Source organism: Nicotiana sylvestris, chromosome 3 (assembly GCF_000393655.2).
Source record: "Nicotiana sylvestris chromosome 3, ASM39365v2, whole genome shotgun sequence".
NCBI classification, from domain to species: domain Eukaryota; kingdom Viridiplantae; phylum Streptophyta; class Magnoliopsida; order Solanales; family Solanaceae; genus Nicotiana; species Nicotiana sylvestris.
This window is the reverse complement of record NC_091059.1, coordinates 172,470,018-172,495,080: the sequence shown is the minus strand read 5'-3', so window position 1 is coordinate 172,495,080 and position 25,063 is coordinate 172,470,018. Positions and strand designations below refer to the sequence as shown.

General features: G+C 40.4%; 2 protein-coding genes across 2 annotated transcripts; both read left to right on the top strand.

Moving 5' to 3' along the window:
- The first annotated feature begins 10,288 nt into the window (after positions 1-10,288).
- Positions 10,289-13,343, top strand: LOC104236851 (protein DETOXIFICATION 16-like). The gene is made up of 7 exons (XM_009790869.2): positions 10,289-10,885; positions 11,127-11,671; positions 12,026-12,112; positions 12,208-12,264; positions 12,389-12,627; positions 12,740-12,858; positions 12,953-13,343. Exons 1-7 carry the CDS (start codon positions 10,595-10,597, stop codon positions 13,061-13,063), a joined length of 1,449 nt encoding a protein of 482 aa, XP_009789171.1. The 5' UTR covers positions 10,289-10,594; the 3' UTR covers positions 13,064-13,343.
- A 963-nt stretch (positions 13,344-14,306) lies between these two features.
- LOC104236852 (uncharacterized) lies at positions 14,307-14,705 on the top strand. Its single transcript, XM_009790871.2, has one exon. It carries the CDS (start codon positions 14,307-14,309, stop codon positions 14,703-14,705), a length of 399 nt encoding a protein of 132 aa, XP_009789173.2.
- Positions 14,706-25,063: the final 10,358 nt, after the last annotated feature.

Below are 25,063 nucleotides of genomic sequence, written 5' to 3'. Positions count from 1 at the left end.
ATGTATATATATTCTCTTATATATTTTCTTGTAGTATATATATTGTATCTTATGTATATATTGTAGCTTATAAATATATTTTCTTGTAGTATATATATTGTATATTATGTATATATTGTAGCTTATAAATAATTCTAAGTATAGACAAAGAAATATTGCGAAAAGAAGCTCATGGGTAGAAGCAATAAATTTTATTACCAAAAAATGACATATCTTTCTTAGTCATCCTTCCCCCAATGGAATGAGCACAACAAGGTACTAATACCACCATTAGAAGGAAAAAAACTAAGGAAGATGTGCCAAAATACAAGTTACATATTATTCTATGTATTATCTCTAACAAATCTCATAAATCCTTCAAGGTTCGGAGGAGGTTGCGTTGGTGGTGGTGGAAAAGAAGCTTGTTCATCACCACTTCCGGGCGAAGCCGAATCCTCCGCAAGTTCCGCTATCATTTCTTCATAAGCTTCATCTATCGCCGGTTGTGCTTCTGCAATTCCAAAGTTTCTTCTTTCCGAGCGGATCCAATCTCTAAACAATACTGATTTTTCCAAGCTATCCCTCATAGACGCTCTATGATCACCTATTTGCAGTCTTGCTTGACTGAAAGCGCTCTCTGATGCAACAGTTGAAGCTTGAATTGATAAAATATCCCGAGCCATCCTTGCAAGAACAGGAAAATGTTTTTCCCTTGCCTTCCACCATTCCAAAAGATCAAAAGAGCCGTCTGGATTCTCCTTTTCAAGTCCCTGAGACAAATAAACTTGAAGCTCATTTAGATGTGAAGTTTCATCATAATTTTCACCTTGAGACCCCCTGAACTCCGTCCAAGATTTAAGAGCTTTTAAGCCCGCAACTCTTTTAGAGGATTGTGAGCTAGACGAAGTAGGGGTTGGAATAGTTGGCCTAGCATGCTCTAAGGCAAGTTGATAAGCATTATAAACTGTTTGAGCGTTAATCTTAATTGAAGCTTTTGCATCTGCAAGTGTCGCAATTTCCTCATTTGAAAGATCTAAAGCCTTATAAATATTTGAATACCAAAAATGAGGACCTCCCAATTTCATTGTAGGATTTAGCATTGCAGCAAGACCATAAATAGGAGGGATAGGAAAAAAATATTTTTTAAACTTTTGTTTCATTTCATTTATAGCAAGTTCATAAATATCCCCACCCTCACTAAATTCAACAAACAAATCAGATAGTGCTGCAATATAAACTAAACAGTTTGAAATAGTAGGATAATATTGCCCAGAAAATGCATTTGTTGCAATTTGAAAATGTTCTAAAAAATCTAAAAGAATTTTAACATTAGTCCAATCTTGAGTGGTAAGCATTTCATCATCATCTTCACCACCTACCCGAGAATTAAACGTTGCATTAATTGGGTTTCTATATTCATATGCTACTACTAAACTTTCGTACATACAATTCCATCTAGTCGGGCAAGGTTTAGGAACCTTTCTTTCTCTAAGGCCATATTCATCACATTTTTTAAAATACTCTCTAAGTCTACTTCTACGGTTTGAATAAAAAAGCCAATTAAGAGCCATTCTAACCTTTTCAATTTCTATGTTTAATATTCGCATACCATCACCGACAATTAAATGATAAATATGACAAATACATCTAACATGGAAAATATTAGTAAATGCAGGATTTAGTGTTGTTGTAAGCATGCCTATAGCACTGGTGTTACTAGAAGCATTATCCATTGAAATTGCCATTATTTTATCGCTAAAGCAAAAATATCTACAAATATCTGCAACAGTGTTAGCTATAAACTTACCTGTGTGACGCGAATTAATTATTCTATATGCAATTATGCGTTTTTGCATTATCCATTCCTCATCTATCCAATGACTTGTAACAGTTAGGTAATCACAATCATTACCACTTCTACCAATATCAGTAGTAATAGAAATCCGATTAGGTATATGAGTAAATAAATAACGCAAATATTGTTCATATTCATGTTTGAATTTATAAATATCACTCTTAACTGTTGCGCGAGGCCAACCTTTATAAGTAGGATTAAACACTCTTCTAATATAATGAACCCAATTAGGATTAGAAGCAAAAGTATAAGGTAAGCACATAACAGTAATCATCTTTGCTAATTCTTCACGATCTCTATTTGGATCGTAATATAAAATACCTCCAGTGACAGTGTTAATTCCTGGTTGAACTAGATTTGAACCTGTACTAGGGTTAACCGCAGAATCTACACTTGTCCCCTCTAGATGCGCTTTCATTTGAAAAAATCTAGCCTTATCTCTAGGGTGTGTTTTTATGTGCCTAGTCAAACTACCTGTGCCGCTACGGTCTCCTACATATTTATGCGACATTAATTTCCCACAAGTTTTACACTTAGCCTTATTTTTTTCTCTTACTTGAGTAAAAAAATTCCAAACTAATGATGTTTCTAAGCGTTTAGCAGGTTCTCTATTAAAAGTAGGAGTTTCTACAGGTGGGTCGACCGGTGCATCACTTGGGTTATTAAGAGGACTAGTAGGTGTATCATCTAAATCCGGTGCTTGAGTTTCATCATCATCCTCATTTTCCTCATTATTTTCTAAGATGGTTTCATTAGGATAAAGAGCATTCATAATTTCATCATCTAATCTATCACCTGGTGCAACATTATGATAAAATTCACTATCGGTAAATTGAAAACAAGGGTGATCACTATCAAGAATTACGGAAGGAGGAGGACGTCTAGGTTGGCGACTACTTTCAACTTGCTTATCTTTTCTAGGTCGGGGAGCCGGGGGAAGGGTAGTTGGTTGGCCACTACTTTCACCGGTTTTATCTTTTCCTTTACCAAACATTTTTTTCAAAGTAAATGCCATATTAATTATAATTATGCAAACTAAACCACACAAAAATATATTCTAAAAACGTAAGAGTTGAAACGAGTTTACCGGATTGCCGAACAACTTCTTGAAAATTGAAAATCGTTGAACACTTGAAAACTTCAATTCAACAACTTCACAATTTTTCACGAAATTTCAACAATAAATTAAGTAATTGTAGTAGAGAGATTGAGAGAGATTGAGAGATATTGAGAGATATTGATGAATTGGTGAATAAAAATGAAAGAATGAGGGGGTATTTATAGTTGAGAAATGGAGAAAAGTGTAATTATATAAAGTTTGGGGGCCAAATGGCCATTTTTTTAACTTAAAAAACGGTCATATTTTCAGCCCAAACGGCTAGATTTTAAATATGGCCGTTGGAGATTTTTTTTTTTTTTTTGAAAAATAGCCGTTGGGCCCGCCAGGACCGGCCCAGGTCCGCCTGCCGGTCCCGGGCTAAACGGTCCCGGGCTCGTGGGCTCAATCATGGAGACCAGCCCGTGACGGGCTCAGGAGGCCCACCAAGACCGGCCCACCCAGGACCGGCCCACCAGGCCCGTTAGGACCGCGGGCCCGGTCCGGTCCGGTTCAGGCCTGGCCCACCGAGCAGCCCTACTCCTGACTGTGTATTAACTTATCCTAAGGTGTTTGGACTTTGTTAACTACTCCAATCTCTTTTTCAAACAGTCTTTGTTGCTTTACTAGATTACTTTCAAAAAGACTTTTGTTTTAATACAGTTTTTTTACTAAAACCTTCCAACTTGTGTAAATCACTTTCACTCTACTCTTAGTCAATAAGTTTTGCCCCCTCCAGTATGTGTACTGCCTCGGGATCCTCTTGAGAACCCTCTGAACTTTGGCATACTGAGGCTGACCCTTCCATAATGCACTTGTTCAATTTTGTTAACCAAGTCTAGGTGTAAGCACTGCCCGGGATCCTTGAGATCCTTAGGGAACTTTGATGCACCTAGACTATGTCATTGTCTATGGAATTGAGGCATATGAAGTCATTGGAGGCTTTGGGGAATCTGGGCCTAATTGAAGGCTCCCTATAGAATATCTTCTTGATTTTTTATTTACTTGTGTAATTCATTCATTGGTCTGTAATAACTTGTAAGCAGATATTGGGGTATTTAGTGAAAAAGGTGGATAGATACATGCTTTATGGGTAATACGGGTAGAAATCATGCCCCTAGGATCTTACTTTTAAATATATTTGCTCTACTAAGTATAAATCAGGCTTATAAGGTTCTATATATTGTCACGTCTAGAAACCATGCCTATAGGATTCGGATAATTTCGTAATAAGAGTCATGCTTTCAATGTCTTAAAAAATCGGATTAACTTATAGATGACATGCCTATAGGACTTAATTCAGATTCTGGTGCAACGAGTGATATGTATGTTTTCATGCCTGCAAATCGTTAAAATCAGTATTACGCTTAGATATCATGCCTATAGGGAATCATATTCGAGATTCTGCCTTTCAATCTAATTTAGTCTAAATAAGTCAACTCGATCACGCCTAGTTCATTTTTGAATTGGTTTTATTAAGTATTAAGTATTTCCTAAAACAAGTTCTTTCAAACTGCCTCAATCTCATTAGATATCATGCTTATAGGTATTAAAGAAGTCTGTTTCAAAACCTGTTTTGTTTCTGTATTAATATAGACATCAGTACTCCGCGTATAGGCCAGACCTTAGGGCGTTTTCAAAACTGCATCTCTGAAACTGTTTCTATTGCTTAATGTTTTCTGATTCCTAACAGGCTTTCAAAATCCATAGGCAATTTCTAGGGTTATAACTTCTGAGTCTAAAAGAGGTTATTTGTCTTCTGCATATTCACCTAAATATCCTGCTTTAGGACATTGTCTAATAAAAGACCTTAATTGTGCTTGAGTTGTGCTGTTTATGTGTTTGTTTGAGGAGGAAACTCTGAGCCTCTAATTGCCCCCTTTATGTGTTGAAAATCCTAAGTGTTTTTTATTGTCGCCTTAGAATTTTTGCCTTTTAAAACCTTAGGGGTACGTCTAGAACCAACTATTAGTAAAGGTCCCAACTCCATCCAGGACCATTAAGAAGTGATGGGTAGCAGCACGCAATAGAAATTGTTGACCAAACACTCGCTTTGCATGACCAATAACGGGATGGAAAGGGTAGATATGTGATATGATGACTACGCGCTAATGTCACGTGTAGCCCCTCATTGAGGAGTGTTTACCGGACATTGTGTGGGGTGATCCTATAGGATGACCAACCTAGGACCCCTTTTTACCAGATTCCCTTTTTATTTAAACCTTTGTTTTACAACTTGTCCAAATCTTACTACTTGAGTTATCCCAACGTGTTTTGCTTGTGACCTATTTGATTCAATTGTTTACTTGTAATGGACTAATTTGTGAATATAAGTTCAGTCGGGACCCATAGTTGTGGAACAAGAGGGGTGCCTAACACCTTCCCCTCGAGGTTACTTCGAGCCCTTACCCTAATCTCTGGTAATGCAAACCAACCCAAGAGTTAATCGCTTTAGGTGCCCTAACGCACCATAATCCATTAGGTGGCGACTCTTCAAATACCCAATTCCCAAAAGAGGATGAGTCATTACACCCCGTGAATGTCGAAACCCGGACTTCCCCGTCATAAAAGGGAAAAAAGGGGGCGCGACAAAAGTTAGCCCGTAGGCTTCATAGATAGTCCCCGAATGAGAGTTGCTCGAACTCGGGTTAAGATAGCGCTTGGGCTTCTGTATTCGTTATGGATTTTGGACGCCTCGATCCGCGTTAACTTGGCCGTAGCCTTTTTAGTTCGAAACTTGCCCTTTTGGCTTATCGTACGTTTCACTTTGAGCTTGACCGCAGAGTCAGTCCCTGAGTGGGGTGGCTGTGGCCCATAAAATCGAGGATCGCCTTTAAGGTATTATGGTTTCGAAATGTTGGCAGTTTGAACTTCCGTTGTGATTGGGCCTTAAGCCTGTTTACACAATAAATTAAGAGTATGAAATAGAAAAATTTTCTAGAAGCATGAGATATCGGCAAGGAAAAGTACTTCTCTCAATGGACTATTATACATGCGCACATGTTTGATGTTAAGGCTCGAGTAATATATATGGGCATGACTCATCTAACTGTTTGACCCTTACAACATTTTCCTATCGAGCCCCATTGTCATGGAGTAATTTCCTTGCAACAAAGTGGACATTCGAGGGCAATGCCTCCCAGATCTCGAGGATTATCTCAGGGAACCTCAGATACCTTTGAACTGCTCTAAGCCAGCACGAACAATGGTTGCCTCATTAAAAACCTTGTCGGAAAAACCTATTTAGGACAAAAACTGGTCCAAGGGAAAAAGAGTGCAACGTGTGCTTTAAGATTCAAAGCTTCGTACTGATCCTTGTTGATAGCCTGCAAGTGTTAGTAAAAAAAATAGAGAGAATCAGAATGGGGTCGTACATTTTTTCGGATTTTGGAGATTTAATGTGATCGTGTCCTCGTGAATTTCGACCTCTACCATTTCTCCTCTCACTTTGTGCAAAGCCCAGACTCGTTGCCTCTATGGTCTCCGTTGTATGGTTGATATCGACCTCGTCTCTCGATCGACGTCCCCTTTGATCCTACCCATAGGACTGATAGGATAAACGGACCCCGAAGGAGTCCCCAGTTGATCATCTTCGATTCTAATATTCGATTGATACCGATTATGTACGTCAACCCAAGTGACATCCGGGTACTCGAGCAAACTTTGCTTCAATTGACATGAAGCTATAAAACTCCGAGTGTTGAGACCTTGAGCGAAAGCTTGAATGGACCAGCCATCAGTGATTGGAGGCAAATCCATTCTCTCTGCTTGGAACCGAGATACAAATTCCCTGAGCATCTCGTTTTCTTTTTACCTTACCTTGAAAAGGTCTGACTTCCTTGTTGCAATTTTGATGGCTCCGGCGTGTGCTTTTACAAAAGAATCTGCAAGCATAGCAAATGAATCAATAGAATTAGGGGGTAAGTTATGATACCATATCAAGGCACCCTTGTATAGAGTCTCCCCGAACTTCTTCAACAGTACGGATTCAATTTCGTCATCTTCCAAGTTGTTTCCTTTGATGGCGCACGTATACGAGGTGATGTGTTCATTTGGATCGGTCGTCCTGTTATACTTGGGAATCTCGGGCATATGGAACTTCTTGGGAATTGGCTTCGGAGTCGCACTAGAGGGGAAGGGTCTTTGCACGAACTTTTTAGAATTTAGAGTCTAGTCCTTCTAAGATCGGGGGTGCCCACGGTGTTTGATCAACACGGGAGTTATAAGTCTCCATTTTTTTGTCATTATCCTCGATCTTCTTCTCCCTGGACTCAATTCTCTTGGTGAGTTCCTCGAGTGTCCTCATAACCGTGGGATCAGTCCCTGAGCCACTTTTACCTGGCCTTTCTAGCGCCGGTTCAGCACGCCGAGTGTTAACTGGTTCGGCTGTATTTGGAGTTGTATTCTGACTCTGAAGTTGAGCGATAGCTATTTGCTGAGCTTGCAACATCTCGAATATCACTTGGAGGCTGACTCCCCCATCTCCTATTCCTGGTGCTCTTTGTCCATCAGATCGGGCTTCCCTGCGTGCATTCCCCCGGGGGTCTGTGCCTAAATCCGCGTTTAGAGCAATGTGTGAACTAACATCAACTGGCTCCATATTTAGCATTTCCCCTAGGTTTATCGGTGGTACACCAGCTCCTAGAGCAGCTACATTTTCGTTTTCCCTATGAAATCCAAGACCGTCACTGCCGTGTACGGGATCGTTTTGTGAGTTTGACATGTTTTAACCTGAAAACAAAGAATCTTTGACAAGAGCAAGTGTAAAAATAGCGCGTGTTATCAGAATCAGTACTGAAATAATCACTATTATCTTTAGCCCCACGGTGGGCGCCAAACTGTTTACCTCAAAAATACGAGTAACAATTAAATTTGATTTGTGATTTTAAAGATATGTGATTTAGTTCAATACCAATTAATAATCAAGAAATATGAAATAGAAATGAAAGAGACAAGTGAATCAAACCAAAGTTACTCAGCAGCGGTGACCTCGAGCTTAGTGACCTCGAGGTGGCCTTAGAACAATAAGAACCATTAAGTAAGGAAAGTAAAGTAAGAACAGTAGAGCTAAAGGATGATTCTGATGAACAGTAGACAAAAAGTACAGAGTATATTCTTTCTTCAATGATTAGATCATCTTACAAAATGATTGGAGTCCCCTTTATATAACATGACAACCCTAAATATATAAGGTACATTTTTATTTACAGTAAGGAATATTCTTGTTACAGCTGTCTAACCGCCTAGTACAGAATCGTACAATCCTATTCCGAGATTTGCGCCATGATCTTGGGGACGTGGCAGGAATCTAGCCCATTCTGTTACGAATTCGCAACGGTACTATTTCGGGGTCGAGGATACTTGGCTTCGATATCCCTCGTACTTCTATCTCCGGGCATCACATTCTGTCTTCGAGCTCGAGTCTGGTCCATCGGGCTCGAACTCGACCTCGCTTTTGAGCCTATAAATTGGGTAGCCCCGATTTCTACCTTATACAATTTTCAAATACTGATGGTCAAACCAATATTTCTAATTAGTGATAGCCAAGATAATATTTGTTTGGATATGGCTATTTGCAAATGTTTAGTTTCAGTATTGGAACTTCAAGGAAAATATTGAAATAGTGGTCTGAATGTGTATTTCTACTTAAATTCGACTACTAGTTTCTGCTACAAAATTTCAACTTTGCTCTCAAAAGTGAAGTTCACGTCTCAACTTTTTCTTTCTCGGTTTCAAACAAATATTTTCTAAACACCTACAAAGTCTAATGATGTTCCAATAGGGTGGGGGTGTTCGACTAATAAAAACGTAGTTTAAAAGTTCAAATTAACTGACTTAGTATACAATTATGTGTACATATATACATAATTATTTACGGATACTTAAATTAATTTCCTTATGTTGTTCATCTTTCTTTTTTTTTAATTGTATAATTTAAATGCATTTTCAGTTTTTCCTAATTTTAAGTTTCTATTTTTTCCAAAATAACATTCACCACTTCGATACAAGGTTTCTTCATACCAATTAACAAAAGTCATCCTCCTCCTTCCTTCCCTTGTTCTATGCCAAGGCTCCGCCCTGGAAATTTAAGAATATACTCTATAAATAAATGCCGTGACCCTCTTTCTAAATCCAAGGCTCTAACCTCAATTTGTGTATGGGTCAATTTGTGTGCGCCTAACCTCAACTAATTTTAGGGTATCTAGCACATGTATCGAATAACTTCGTCTACCAAGGTTTTGACTTAGCGTTTTATCCCCGAGATTTGAACCACCTCATAATTCTCAACCAATTTACTGACCACTAAATCACACCCTTCGGCGCATCCGAGGCTCTATATATTCTTAACTGCGAAAACTACATCAGAGGACAATATGCAGATATAGATAGGAAAAAAAGGTGAAATTAAATTATCTAATATCAGGTAGACCAAGAATACGTGCAGTATAACGGTATTTGGCTAAAATTAGAGTCAACTATTGAAATAGTTAATAGCCTAAGCATACACTGTAAATAGAATGCAGACATATCTAGCTCATTAACGTGTGTTACAGGCTTATGTCTCAATGCATGATACTCGTGAATTGCCAGCACACCAGAAGACTGAGTCACAGATGGAGAGAATATTGAAGCATACTAAAATAGTAGCATGAATCACATTCATCATCTACAAGACTACAAATATAGGCAATCTATGCGTTTAACCTTGGACCAAATCACCAAAATATTTTTGTTAGAGCCAAGTAGCTGGTGACATAATTATATTTTTGTATGGTTGTTGAATTTATGCATTACATAAGATTGACAACGATTGCAAGATCGCCACATTTAGAGGAGGGGCGGGTTTAGACATAAGCGGGTGGGGCGAAAAAACTTTTTTTTTTTTTTAAATTCTATGGGGTGCGGTTAATTAAAATTTTTTCAAAACTACAACTTTCCGCCTATGCTAATTTTCTTCGGCTTTCATCTTCTTCTCTCGGTTCTCTTATCTTACGAAGATTGAAGCTATCAGGCTATCCTCGTAATTTAATAAAAAGCTTTTAATTAGATTGTACTACCGAATCTAGCATCTCTTACAAGGCTTACTATTTGTTACTATTTGTTATAATTGAATTGACCTATGAAAATCAAAGTGATATAATCTATTAAGTATTATTCTATTTTTGAATCCAAAAGAAATTACTTTTACGTCCTTAATTAATTCAGAGTAATTAATTTCTGAATTCGATCAAGGATTGTCCTAGTTTAAATGGAACAACTTGTAGCACTCCAGGTTCCTCTGCAAACGTGACATCTCACGGTTCAGATTTAACTAAAATGGAACCAAAATACCACTGTGAAATGAGAAACAGCACATGGATAATTCCAGACCAAACTTAAATCCTTACCAAAATGGAAATTCCAGCCAAAGAATTAAAAAGAAATAAAGCTAACCAAAGGACCAACTAAAAAAAAATACTTAAATGGGCAGGTGGACGCGAGTGTGGTTGCCGGGCGGGTGGACACGGGTGAAAGTCCTATGCAGGGCGGGCGGGGCAGGTTGATTTTGCGGGTTAAACAGAACCCGCACCGTTAGCCATCCCTTGTCCACATTGTGTTTGGTTCTCTTCTTTACTTTGATTGTTATCTCTGTTCTTCCCATTTTCCAGTGATACAACAAAACCATGACCAGGGAAAGAAACTCCGAATTTCTTATTGATTATCCTCTTCTCTCCAATATTGAAAAGGGTTCACGGAATCCTGAAGAACATGACAAGTGGTTTTGTGATATAGCAGAGGCTATTGAAGAGCTAAAGAAACAACTAGAATTAGCAGGACCTCTGGTTCTTGTGAGTTTTTTGCAGTACTTTTTGCAGATGATATCCATCATGTTTGTTGGTCATCTTGGACAACTTCCTCTTTCTAGTGCAACTTTAGCCACTTCTTTTGCTGGAGTAACTGGTTTCAGCTTCATGGTAAGAATCTAACTGGAACTTAGATAAAATTCTATCAGATTAGATTGGAACATTTACTTTTCTCCAATTATTGTTCGTATGATTGTCTGGAATTGTCCTTAAATTAGTTGGAAAAGAACTCCATTAATTGCATGGTTCTAATGACTTCATTCGATCATGTTATAATCTCTCTCTTTTTTCCTTTTTTTTTTTTTTTGGATTATCTGTTTTTGGTTTGTGATACACTATAACATATGAATAGCTAGGATTGGGAAGTGCACTGGAAACATTATGTGGACAAGCTTATGGCGCAAAACAATATCATATGCTTGGGATACACATGCAAAGAGGTATGCTTGTATTGGTGACAATTGGCCTTCCCATATCGATTATATGGGCATTCGCCGGGCATATATTTGCTTTCTGTGGACAAGATTTGGAACTTTCAACCCATGCCGGATTATATGCTCGTTGGTTAATTCCCAGCATTTTTCCTTATGGACTCCTTCAATGCCAACTAAGGTTCCTGCAAACACAAAGCAGAGTCAAACCACTTGTGATCAGCACTGGTTTTACAAGTTTAATTCATGTCTTCTTGTGTTGGGCGTTGGTGTTCAAATTGGGAATGGGAAACAAAGGGGCTGCACTCTGTAATGCCATATCTTATTGGATTAATGTGCTGCTTTTGGCCCTTTATATATGGTTTGCATCATCATGTACAGAAACATGGACGGGGTTTTCCAACGAAGGTGGAAGAAATCTTCCCAGTTTTCTATCATTAGCTATCCCTTCAGCACTTATGGTCTGGTTAGTTTCAGCATATCTTTATTCTTAAGTCGTTTTTCCAATGTAAATTAAAGGTAGCTCGGTGCACAAAGCATCTCGTATTCACGCAAGGTCCGGGAAAGGGCCGCATCCAAGGGGGTGTGATGTAGGCAGCCTACTCTGATGCAGTGACTGATTCCACGGCTAGAACCCGTGACCTATAGGTCACATGGAGACAACTTGACCGTTGCTCCAAGACTCCCCTTCGTTATCCCAGTGTAGATTGTCCATCCAATTGTTTGCTCTTGCATATGTCATAGTCGTAGAAATTTATTTTTCTTCCTTTCTGCCCCTTTTACCGTGTGATCTGGTATGGCCTTTTGGACTGGGAACAAGCTTAGAGCAGTGGTCCTATGAGTTTCTGGTGCTTATGTCAGGTCTGCTTCCAAATCCAAAGCTTGAGACATCTATGATGGCCATCAGGTTAGTACAGAATTCCCGTTATGTACTAACTCTTTGATATAAAGCTTTATTTGATTCAATTGATAACCCATATGAACTCTTTTCATCTTTCCCAGCCTAAGTACGAGTTCTCTAGTCTTCAGGATTCCCTTTGGATTTGGTAGTGCAGTAAGGTAACTTGCCAAAAAATCATCTATTTTCTAGGTGTAATCGGAAAGGAAAGGACCAATATTTTGTGTAAACACTATTTTAACAAAGGTTCCGTGTTGTTTGCTCTTTGTTTTGCGGACAATTTAGTACGAGGGTAGCGAATGAGTTGGGGGCAGGGAGACCGAAAGCAGCAAAGTTAGCAACACGCATCGTCTTACTTCTTGCTGTGGTAGAGGGCCTGGTACTGAGTGGAATAGCAGTTGCAGCAAGAAATGTGTGGGGATATATATACACTGACGAAGACGAAGTTGTGAAATATCTGGCTGCAATCATGCCAGTGCTTGCATTATCCAACTTCATGGATGGAATACAAGGTGTTCTTTCAGGTCTGAACTCAAAACTATCAAATAAAATTTGAAGCCATTTCAATCAATTCGATGATATAGAATTGCTTAAATACAGAATTCAACTCTATTGATGATGATAACATTATTAAAGGTACTGTAAGAGGATGTGGATGGCAGAAACTTGGTGCACTAGTCAATCTAGGAGCCTATTATCTTGTTGGACTTCCTTGTGCAGTCATTTTAACTTTTGTCTTCCATTTTGGTGGAAAGGTAAATAGTCTCTCACTTGCAAATGTTACATCCATTATTGAATAAGTTTATTTGAGGCTCATATTGTTTCTTGATGCCATTGTTATGGTAGCAGGGTCTTTGGACAGGAATTATAAGTGGAAGTGGTCTTCAAGCATTAATTCTTCTACTTATTACCTTATGCACGAATTGGGAGCTTCAAGCAAGTTCAAAATCTAATCTTTAGTTACAAGACATTTTTCGCTATCAGATTGTAGTAGAAAAGGAACCACTATTACTCTGATGAAAAACTCTGTTTGTTTTGCACAGGCAAGGAAGGCCGAGAGTAGGGTACAGGTTTCCGAAACAGCTGGTCATGTGTTATGATTCGGATGTTTCACAAATCTTACCTTGTCACTCTTGCCATACAAAGTAAAACTTAAAGATGTAGAGAGACAGATAATTTTGTTCATCAGATCATCTGTTGATCATTACCCCAACATTGTATATTACTTTCTTTTTTCTTATCCTTCCTTTTCTTTAATTTCCAAACTAAGGGTAAGTTCCCACGATAATTTTAGTTGTTTATAGATTTCAAATTGCTCGGACTCTCCAGAAATATTGTTGGCTGCGTGTCGAATTATCCAAAAACAGTGTATTTTTTGAGAATCTGACACGAATGTAGCATTATTTTTAAATTGGGAGGGAATTTTTTTTTTAAAAAAAACATGGTTATAAAGATGAACTTCCAATTTCCAAATGTTCTTGTTTTGTTTTTCACATGGTTACATGAAAGTTGAAATTGTCTAATTAATAATTTTTCAAACTCAGTGTCACTAATATTTTTTGAATTATTATATCTTAATCATCAAACTGTCTCTTTGGAAACGCTTTGAAGAAAGTTATGAAGACAATGATTTACCATAATTCTGCTCATAGTCCAAATTGCCATCACATTTATTTCTTCAGTTATAGAAATGTAAACAAAAATAGAAAACTGCAAGGTACAATTAAAAAAAGAAGAAGATGAGAATATACCATAAGACGGGTTTACCTTAAATAACAAAATCTAACAAACAATCATGAAGATCATTCTTTTTATCTTTTCTAAAATTAATTATAGCGACAGAATATCATGTATAGACAATAATATTTTGTTTTCTTAACATGAAGAAAATAAAATAAAGTTGGTATAATAGTACTATCTACCAAAAACCATGTACCCCGTCTCCTAATTTGCCAACCCTGCCATGTGAAATCACATGTGTTCCAATTCCTTTCTTCTTACAAATCCTGTCATGAATTGGTTTGCCCTAAAAAATTAAACACTCTATTATTATTAACTACTATTAATGATTAAACTAACAGCGATTAACACCTTCTTTCCTCCTTCAATTCTTTTTCTTCCTCCCAAACACCCATTAATTGGCCATTCTCCTAAACATTCTACAACTCCCAGAAAAAAAATATACAGACAGACACTTGAAAACATGAATATCTCAGAACAAAACCTTTTCAACACGACCACTACAACCACGACTTGTTTGTTTTTTCTCTTGATTTCGTTATCTACTACTACTACTATTTTCTTCTCCTCTGGTGACACCAGGGAAGCCGCCTCTGTTTTCCATTTTATAGCCGCCGCCGCATTTACCGCCGTTGTGGTGGCCGGACTCATTGTCCTAGCCGTCAGAACCACCATTGTGGCGTGGATCACGGTGCTGGTGCTCCTAGCTTTCGTCGGAAAACGACGCCGTGTTCTTGCTAAGGATGGGAAGAAGATTACATCGGAGGTGGCGGTTTATGTGGCTAATGAAGTTATTAAGGAGAAGGGATTTGTTGCTATCTCTGGAGTTCTTATGATTCTGGGTTTAATGGCATTGTTATGAGGGCCTTATCATCAATTTACTATTAACTCTCACTAATTATATTACAAATTACATCTTCTAATCCACTTTTGGCATGGAGAACACGGATAGCTTTTTTGTTCTAGAACAATTTATGAGAAACAGACCAAACTTTGTAAAATTTCTCTTGTTATCTTCATACTTTATACTGTCTATATTTTGGATCTCGGGCTAAAATTTTGATAGAGCCAAGTTCGCCAAACGTATACATCTTGTTTTCTCTAAGAAATTGTAGTGTTCACATTAAATGTGTCACAGTTTTTATATATAATCTTGGTAGCTTACTGGTTGTTTCTTATTCCAAGTTACTTCATTCTGTTTATATTTAAAAAAATAATCTGAAGTTTGTCTAAGACTTACTTTTAATTGGCTAATATGTCACTTAACATTCTGATCTTTAAGGTGTAATACCAGCTTAATGTTTTTTCTTCGGTGCCCTGTTAATTTAGGAAGCGATTAATTAATCTAATAAGAGCGCTAGTTGTCTCTTGGATTCTCATCACTATACAAATACAATCATGATATCAACATTATATTCCCAGATGAGAAAAATTTATTTCCCAGTTGGCCAATAGTTAGACTCTTTTTTTATATCATATTGCTGCACTTGTGCACAGTGGATGGTAGGTAACAGGTAATGATGTTATGGTGCTTTCTCTGTGCCTTCAATCAAATTCTTTCCCATTGAAGGAAGCTTCCTCATTGGCTGCATTTGAGGTCGGGACGACAGTAGCCAATCACGCTGCCACAGTCATTCAACAGTTGTACAACTAGACTGGCGTCACTTGCATGTATTTGGGTTTTCTTTTTATTCTTTTCAAGAAAAAATAATGCTTAATACATTCTTTCCCGCCTCAACTTGTACTCAAATTTCTTTGTATGGCTAAAATTAGATCAAAGAAATTCGGCACGCGGAGACATAAGGTCGAGATAGTCATCAATAGTCGAAGTCGGACAGTCATCAATAGCCGAAGTCGGACAGTTATCAATAAGACCGAGGTCGGACAACGATGAAATAGCTAGTTTGCTTTGGAATTCTCAAAGGGAATATTCTTCCTCTAATTGTACTTTTTTAGGATTTTCTATGGATACCCCTTATAAATAGGAAGGGAAGACTTCCAAAAAGAAGGGGCTCTCTCTCTCTCCCTAAAAAATATGTAAACATATATCTCTGGAGGATCTGTGATTCCATACCTTCATCGGATCCAAAAAGGGTCCAAAGGTTCTTGTATTTGTCTATCATTCATCTTTATCAAATGAAAGAGGATTCGCCCCACTCAAGATTGGGTGAATCCTTTCCTTTATTTACACTTTATTGCCGTTTAATGTTACTTAATGCATCTTTCTTTATGCTATTAAATCTGGCCATAATCACGACCAATATTTGTACTCGACTATGTTTTTCTATTCATATTGTTCATCTCGGATCTAGAGTTAATTATCTTTAACTAGGATTTACCCCTTCATCTTTGATTGATTTGTTCAAAAAGGTTTTAATATCTTTTGAGTCAAACAATTTGTCGCTATCTGTGATGATTTTCTAGTTAAAATTTTAGTTTTCTCTAAATCTAAAATTCAATTCTAGTTCCACTCTCTGTTCATTGGTGTTTTGGCATCTGAATTCTGCCGCGAAAAATTAGATTCCGTCCAATTCTCGCCGATAAATCCCTCATAATTCCAACGAATTCCGTCTACCTTTAATCGCCATGAATCTAGAATAATATGACTATTCTGGCTATGGAGCATTTTAAGGGAAGCCAAGCGAATTTGATACATACGCAGACATAGAAGAAAATGAAACAAAGCCTAACAAAACACATTTCTATCATTTAATTAATAGAAATGATAGAAATGTGTTTTGTTGGCCAAGCATGTGATGTCAATAATCATGTGATGTCAGTGACAACATGAAGTGGAAGAGGCGGTGATGTGCATGCCTCAAGAGGAAACCAAGTTACGGTGGATGAAGATGAGTTACAAGATAATGAAATACCTTTGGTGGTTGAAGATGTAGTTGAACCAAGTGTGAGAGATGATGTGTGGATTGATGTTCATGAGGTTGAGGAAGAAACACAAGAGGCCGTGAACCCGTCTAGTGAACACGTGATTGATATGCCCGAGTCGGTGGTGCCCAAATCTCGAGCACCCTTACCTCGACCTCCCCCGCCCTATCCTCAACAGTTGGCCAAGCAAAAGGGTGACAACCAATTGAAGAAATTCATTGAGATGATGAAGAATTTGACTATCAATGTGCCTTTGGTGGAGGCACTCGAGCAAATGCCGGGATACGCAAAGTTCATGAAAGATTTGGTTACAAAAAAGAGATCAATGGAGTGTGAGACAATCAAGATGACCCATCAAGTGAGCGCAATTGTACATTCTATGGCTCCAAAACTAGAGGATCTCGGTGCATTCACTATCCCATGTACCATTGGAAGTGCCGACTTTGCAAAAGCCCTTTGTGACTTGGGGGCAAGTATCAATTTAATGCCATATTCGGTCTTCAAGACCTTGGGAATCGGACAACCTCGTCCAACTTCTATGAGGCTTCAAATGGCGGACCGGTCAATGAAGCGACCTTTGGGGATTATTGATGACGTCCTTGTTCATGTTGATAAGTTCATACTGCCGGCCGATTTCGTTATCTTGGATTGTGAGGTGGATTTTATCCTTGGAAGACCTTTCCTAGCTATGGGGAAGGCTTTGATAGATGTCGAGGCGGGAGAGTTGACTTTCCATGTTGGTGATGAAAATGTGGCGTTCCATGTATGCAAATCTATGAGGCAACCGAATAGCACCGAGGTGTGTTCGTTTGTTGACATTGTCACGGCGGTGATAGTGGATGACACAAGCGCAATGGTGAATGTTGAAGACTCACTTGAAGCCGTTCTCTTGAACATGGATGTTGATGATGATGCTGTGAGAGTTGAATGTGTAAACGCTTTGCATGGTTTGGGCTTGTATTCTTATGAGCCTAGGAAGTTGTCTTTGGATCTTGAGAATCGTAAAACTCCCCCAACCAAGCCATCTATTGAGGAATCGCCGGTGTTGGAGTTGAAACCACTTCCTCCTCACCTCAGGTATGAATACTTGGGCCCTAATTTCACTTTGCATGTTATTCTTTCGTCTTGTTTGATTAACGTGCAGGTTGACGCCACTTTGGCGGTTCTACAAAAGCGCAAGAGGGCAATTGGATGGACATTGGTGGATATACGGGACATAAGCCCCGCCTTTTGCATGCATAAGATCATATTGGAGGAGGATGCGAGGACCTCACTTGAACACCAAAGGAGACTCAACGAAGCTATGCAAGAAGTGATCAAAAAGGAAGTTATCAAGTGGCTTGATGCCGGTGTGGTGTATCCTATTTCTGACAGCTCATGGACCTCTCCGGTACAATGCGTACCGAAGAAGGGCGGGATGACTGTGGTAACCAATGCCAACAATGAGTTGATTCCTACTCGGACGGTGATATGATGGAGAGTTTGTATGGACTATAGAAAGCTTAACAAGGTGACTCGAAAGGATCATTTCCCGTTGTCATTCCTCGACCAAATGCTTGATCGTCTTGCGGGTCGGTCGTTCTATTGCTTTTTAGATGGGTATTCGGGGTACAATCAAATTCTCATTGCCCCAGAAGATCAAGAAAAGACGACCTTTACATGTCCCAATGGCACATTCGCATTTTCGAGGATGCCTTTTGGATTGTGTAATGCCCCAACGACCTTTCAATGATGTATGATGGCAATTTTCACCGACATGGTGTAAGATATATTGGAGGTCTTTATGGATGATTTTAGCGTGGTGGGAAACTCCTTTGAGGAATGTTTGACAAATTTGGACCGAGTGTTGGCCCGATGTGAAGATACAAACCTAGTCCTCAATTGGGAAAAATGCCATTTTATGGTAAAAGAGGGTATTGTCTTGGGTCATAAGATTTCGAAGAAAGGTATTGAAGTTGACAAAGCCAAGATTGAAGTCATTTCAAGGTTACCTCCCCCTACTTCTGTCAAAGGGGTGAGGAGCTTTTTGGGGCACGCGGGTTTCTACCGAAGGTTCATCAAAGATTTCTCTAAGGTAGTTAATCCGTTGTGCAAGTTGTTAGAGAAGGAGGCCAAATTTGTTTTTGATGAGAAGTGCATGGAGGCTTTCGAGCTGCTAAAACACAAGTTGACAACAACCCCTATCATCACCGCACCCAATTGGAGCTTGCCATTTGAGCTCATGTGTGACGCTAGTGATGTTGCGGTAGGGGCGGTCTTGGGCCAAAGAATCAACAAGACGTTCCATCCGGTGTACTACTCAAGCAAGATGATGAATGAAGCTCAAAGAAACTATACAGTCACCGAGAAGGAATTGCTAGCTATTTTGTTTGCCATGGAAAAGTTCCGACCGTACCTTATGGGGCCAAAGTAATTATCCATACCGATCATGCCGCCCTTAGGTATTTGATGACCAAGAAAGATTAAAAAGCAAGGTTGATGAGATGCGTTCTTCTTCTTCAAGAGTTTGATCTCGAAATTGTGGACCGCAAAGGAAGTGAAAATCAAGTGGCGGACCATTTGTCCCGCTTGGAAGAAGAGGAGAGGCCTTCTGACGGCCTTGAAATCAATGATGCTTTCCCGGATGAACAACTCCTTGCGGTATCTATGCATGATATTCCGTGGTTTGCTGATGTGGCAAATTATCTTGTGACCGGTATAATCCCGTATGAGCTCTCTTCTAACCAAAGGAAGAAGCTCAAGCGGGATAGTTTGGATTATTATTGGGATGAGCCATATTTGTTCAAGATTTGAACCGATGGTGTGATTCGCCGGTGTGTCCCGGAAGAAGAACAATTGAGTATTTTGGAGGCTTGTCATTCCTCTCCCTATGGTGGCCATCATGGCGGGGTGAGGACGGCTTCTAAGGTGCTTAGTTGCGGTTTCTATTGGCCCTCCTTGTTTAAAGATGCCGGTGATTTTGTCAAGAGATGTGATGAATGCCAACGAACCGGTGGGATTTCTAAAAAGGATGAGATGCCTCTCAACACAATTCTAGAGGTAGATATTTTTGATGTGTGGGGTATCGACTTTATGGGGCCGTTCGTGAGTTCTTGTGGGAACACCTATATCTTGGTAGCAGTTGATTATGTGTCAAAATGGGCCGAAGCCGTCGCTTTGCCCAATAATGAAGCTCGAAGTGTGGTGGCATTCTTGAAAAAGAGTATCTTCACAAGGTTTGACACTCCACGTGCTATCATTAGTGATGGTGGCTCTCATTTTTGCAATCGGGCTTTTGATTCATTGCTTGCCAAGTATGGTGTAAATCATAAGGTGACCACTCCTTATCATCCTCAAGCGAGTGGCCAAGTTGAGATTTCCAACCGAGAGATCAAGAATATACTGTCTAAAACTGTCAATGCCAATAGGACCGATTGGTCGAAGAAACTAGATGACGCTCTTTGGGCCTATCGGACAACTTACAAGACCCCGATTGGTATGTCTCCGTACCGGTTGGTGTTTGGGAAAGCTTGTCATCTTTCGGTGGAATTGGAGCATAAGGCTATGTGGGCCTTGAGAAAATTGAACTTAGAATGGAATGTCGCTGCGAATCTCCGGGTTGAGCAACTCAATGAGCTAGACGAGTTTAGATTTTGTGCCTACTCCAGTTCGTCCTTGTACAAGGACAAGATGAAGTATCTTCACGATAAGTATGCCCGGGGGAAGGAATTCAAAGTTGGTGACATGGTTCTTCTTTTCAACTCCCGGTTGAGGTTATTTCCGGGAAAGCTTAAGTCTAAGTGGAGTGGTCCATTTGAAGTTATCGGTGTAACCCCATTTGGTGCTATTGATCTCAAAAACAAAATTGGCGAAGTTTTCCAGGTCAATGGGCATCGTGTCAAGCATTACTTGGGAAAGTTTGATGACAGTGTCGTGGTGGTACTCATTCATTTGAAGTGACTTTGATGGTAACATGCGTCGTGCCGCGACGTTAAATCAGGTGCTTCTTGGGAGGCAACCCATGTCTTTTTTTCTTTCTTTTTGATTTCTGTGGTAGATTAGGATTTTTGAGCTAATGGTTTGTGAGATGTTGCAGGAATTGCGATGGAACCAGTGCAAAAACAACTGTGTAAAACAACAGTCTCTGAACAGTGACCGACACGGCCGCAATCCCACTTTGCGCGGTCCGCACCGGCCGCAATCCCACTTTGCGCGGTCCGCACCGGCCAAGGAAATTATTGCCAAGTCTCTGAACTGTGTTCACGCGGTCGCATCCCACTTTGTGCGGCCCGCGTGGTACTCATGCGGCTGCCTCCCATTTTATGCGGTCCGCGTGCTTTCGTTGCAGCTTCAGGTAAAAAGGTTAAACCCTAGTGCAGCCCGCAGTTGTGTTCACGCGGCCGCACTGGACGGTAAGTGATGGCCCCCCCTTTGTTTCCTATAAATAGACCATTAGGGTCTTCAGTAGAACTTTTCGCCAAAATTCACTCCTGAGCACTAAAAGTTACTGTTCACCTTCAGAGATCCTTCTTAGTGTTAATATCAATGGAATTTCTTCCCTTTCCTGGTAACATATATCTCATATTACTCTTTACTTAGCATTAATTTAAACTTTATACATGTTCCCCTAGTCATAACTTCTTCAATTTTTCTTTTTGATTTTCATTTTTTCATGATTAGAATAGTTCTATAGTGTTCTTGTTGCTCTTTGAAATGATGGGCATGTTATAAATGAGTAGGGACAAAGTAGGATGCTAAAACATGAAAGATTTGAGCCCAGTAATTAAAGCCCTAGTAGCCCCTGTATTTTCAGCTCAGCGCGGCCGCGCACCCTATTTGTGCGGTCCGCGCCATACCCCACGGGACCGCATCAGTCTGTTACGCGGTCCGCGTAAACCTTAAGCCCAAAGGTTGATTCTCTCAACACGGCCGCATGCCGGGTTTGTGCGGTCCGCGCCATGCTCCATGCGATCGCATACCATGTTTGCGCGGTCCGCATAGGTGAGGTTCAGAGGGCACCACTTTTCAATATTATGGCCAATGCGGCCGCATGACCAGTTTGTGCGGACCGCGTTGGCTTCCATGCGGCCGCGCACCCTATTCATACGGTTCGCATGACCCCTTATCAGAGAGGTGTTGAATTCCAAAGTTGGTCAGTGCGGTCCGCATGCCTGGTTTGTGCGGTCCACACTGCTGTCAGCTATTCTCTACCTGTGCTTCTGTTCTGTAGTTATATTTTGCGACTGCCTGAACTAACAATGTTAGAATTATTTGTGTGTAGAAAATGGTTAAAAAACGAGGTCGTGGAGCTCAACAACCCGGACGGGGAGGTGACCCCTCCCGGGGAGGTAAAGCTAAATTGAAGAAACTTACTCCCCAATCAAAGCTAAAAACAAGAAAGCAGGTGGTGAGTGATGAAGAGCGGTCGGGGAGTGAGTACCTCCCCTCCCAGGATTTCTCAACGGATTTGTGGAAAGCCCCCACAGGCCCTGCTAAAGCTCCAATTGTTACACAACCTGAGTCATCTGAGGGCTCAGAAACAGGCAGTACCAAATACTCCACCTCCCCCACAACTTCAAAATCCGGGGAGATTGCAGAAGACAAAAACAAGGATAATGAGGAGGTCCCGGACAGTGGGGAACCTAGAGTTGGGGGAATTGAAAGAAGTAGAAACCCAGCTATATGGCAGGACAGATTTGTCAGCGAGGTAGCCTTTCATAAATTTCGGGAAGTGTGGCCAAAGAAGAAGCTGATTCCATAAAGAAGAATAGTCACCAGGGATTTGTTACCCTACCTTCCCAGAGTCTATGATCAATTTCTTACTAGAGTGGGGTGAGATTTCTTTAAAGATGTGCTGACCGATGCAAATGAACATATGGTGAAGGAATTCTACTACAATGTAGCCCACACCAAAGAAGGGTCAATTGCAACCAAAGTGCGGGATAAGACGATAGTGTTTTCGGCAGAGGCGTTGAACGAATATTTGGGTTTCAACGAGGAGGATGACGCTTTGTACAGAGAGAAATTAGCGTTGAAAGAGGAAGCTCGTCCTTGGGTGGCACAGTTCTTAGCTCAGTCGGGTACCATTCCGGAATGGATTCAGGTGGGGAAGAAAATACTGAGAAAGGACCTTAATTTTGAGGCGAGAGGATGGTTAACTTTTGTATGCAACAGGTTGGACCCTTCGTCCCATGACCAAACCATTCCAATCGCCCGAGCGATTCTCATTGCGTCCATCATGGCAGGTTTCCCCATCAATGTGGGGAATGTTATGTACAGTGTGATCACATCCATTGGCATTGATACAAACAGAAACTACCCCTACCCGAACACCCTCATAATGTACTTTGAAGATGCAAAGGTAAAAAAATACCCATTCGATATTGAAGTCCGGCCGGTATCCCTATTCTCATGGTTTAATATTCAGGGGCCGGACAACCCGAAGGGGGATAAGAAGAGAAAAACATCCACCTCTCCCCGACTGGCCAGTTTAAGGAGCCAGTTGCGGTAGGAGCCTCTGTTTAGCCACCCACTCCCGCTGCCACTACTGTTCCGGACATCCCATCCTCCTCTGCGGGTCCCAGTTCTTCAACTGGCCTAGTGGTTCCCACCTCCAGATCCAACCCCCTCACGGCCCAACAATTAGCAAAGACATTGGCCAGTTTGAACAACTGGATATCAGTCTCGACATCCAAGTTGTCCACTCTGGCTACCACAGTTGTGGCCCAGTCTGTTCCAGCCACAGTTGAGATTCCTCAGTCCATTGAGGAGACATTGAAGACACTCCTGGCCAACCAGGAGAAGATTTTGGCTACTCAGGCTGCCTTGACAAAGGCAGTTGATGCACAGGGCAAAGCTCTAAAGGAGCTTGCCCGAGAACATAAAAAGATGAGAAAATCCCGGGCATCCAAAGATGAGGTGAAAGAGCTCCGAGCTGAGGTTGACAAGCTAAAGGCAGACCAACTACCTTTAGACTTGTTCTTTGATGAGTCAGCACCTCCACCATCAGTAGTTGTACTGGAGCCACAGCAAGAGGAAGAGCCTAGGCACCCAAGGAAGAAGAGGAAGATTCCTAGCACTGAGGGTGTTGTGATAGAGGTAGCACAGGTTCAGAAGGATACTTCCAGTGCTCCACCAGATGTTCAGCCAGTCCATGACCCGGCCCCTGTCCCAGCAGCAGAGCAGCAGCAGGCCGGAAACCAGTCTGAGGTTCCCGCCAGTACAGAGGACCAGGGGACCACTTATCAGCCTATGACGACGGATCAGGCTTGAGGAGCCACTCTATATCCTTTCTCTGTTTATATGCTTATTTTGGTAGTTGGCATTGGGGACAATGCCAGCTTTTATTCGTGGGGGTGCGCCCTACTATTTTGTATTTTGATGGTTGATACATTTGGGATGACTGTACATATTTATTTGATTCTTAGCTTATGTTGCTAGTTGATAGTTGGCCTGTATATAACTTTTCATTCTAGTTACTTTTCTACTTTATGTACATATTTATTTCCCCCGTTGTATATTCTACTCCCCTATTGTACATATTCATTCGTTTTTTTTATTTTCATTAAAAATTTTCGTTTGTAGCTTCATAGTAAGCTCGTAGCCTTTTTGTTTTGTTTTGGCATTTGCAATAAGCCCTTGGTTTCTTAATGCCACGGTTCTTTATAAGGGTAGAGTTTTGTGCGAACCGGGTGGCTCTTCCCAATGATAGATGGCGTGGCAACCTTCTTAAGGGTTTGAGTCCGTTTTTGTTTTTTTGTTTTGTTAATTTTCAAGTTTTGCAGTCAAGGATACCTCAGGCAAAACTTCACTTGGGCCTAACACATTTGCCTTTGATACCATGGTCAAAGACATAATGTTGTGCTTAGGATGGTGAAAGTCGTGGCCTTAAGACTCTTGTGTTGACCAAATAGTCATCATGTGGTCGTATTGAACCATTGTGCGCTTGAATCGTAACTAAGGTCATTGTGGGCCCTCGACTCGACATCTTTAGCAATCCTTGAGTGTGTGTGGTGAGAATTCAATTTGCGAGTCCAAGTCTCGAGCTGATGGTCTAGAACTTGCCCCGAATATTTGTTGAGGCGAAATCTTAGGTGAAATTTGGTTTGAGAAGTGATTGTAGGCTCTCATTGATCCAAAATGCTAAGATTGAAAAAATTCCATGACCTACCAATGAAATGATCCCTAGTTAACCCTTTTGAGCCTTGAACCTTCTTCTTTCAAGAACCCAAGCTACAAGCCTATACCCGTTCTTAACGATACCCTCTCGTGGCACCCAAATCTTCCCTTGAGTAGATGGAAAACGTCTAAGTTTGGGGGGGAGACAAGAAAGAAAACAATGTGGTAAAAAGGTACAAA

Coding starts and splice junctions, on each gene's coding strand:
- LOC104236852 (XM_009790871.2), top strand. CDS start 14,307: ATGAATATCTCAGAACAAAACCTTTTCAACACGACCACTACAACCACG.
- LOC104236851 (XM_009790869.2), top strand. CDS start 10,595: ATGACCAGGGAAAGAAACTCCGAATTTCTTATTGATTATCCTCTTCTC. Junction 12,265..12,388: donor GGATTTGGTAGTGCAGTAAG/GTAACTTGCCAA, acceptor CGGACAATTTAG/TACGAGGGTAGCGAATGAGT. Junction 12,859..12,952: donor TCTTCCATTTTGGTGGAAAG/GTAAATAGTCTC, acceptor TTATGGTAGCAG/GGTCTTTGGACAGGAATTAT.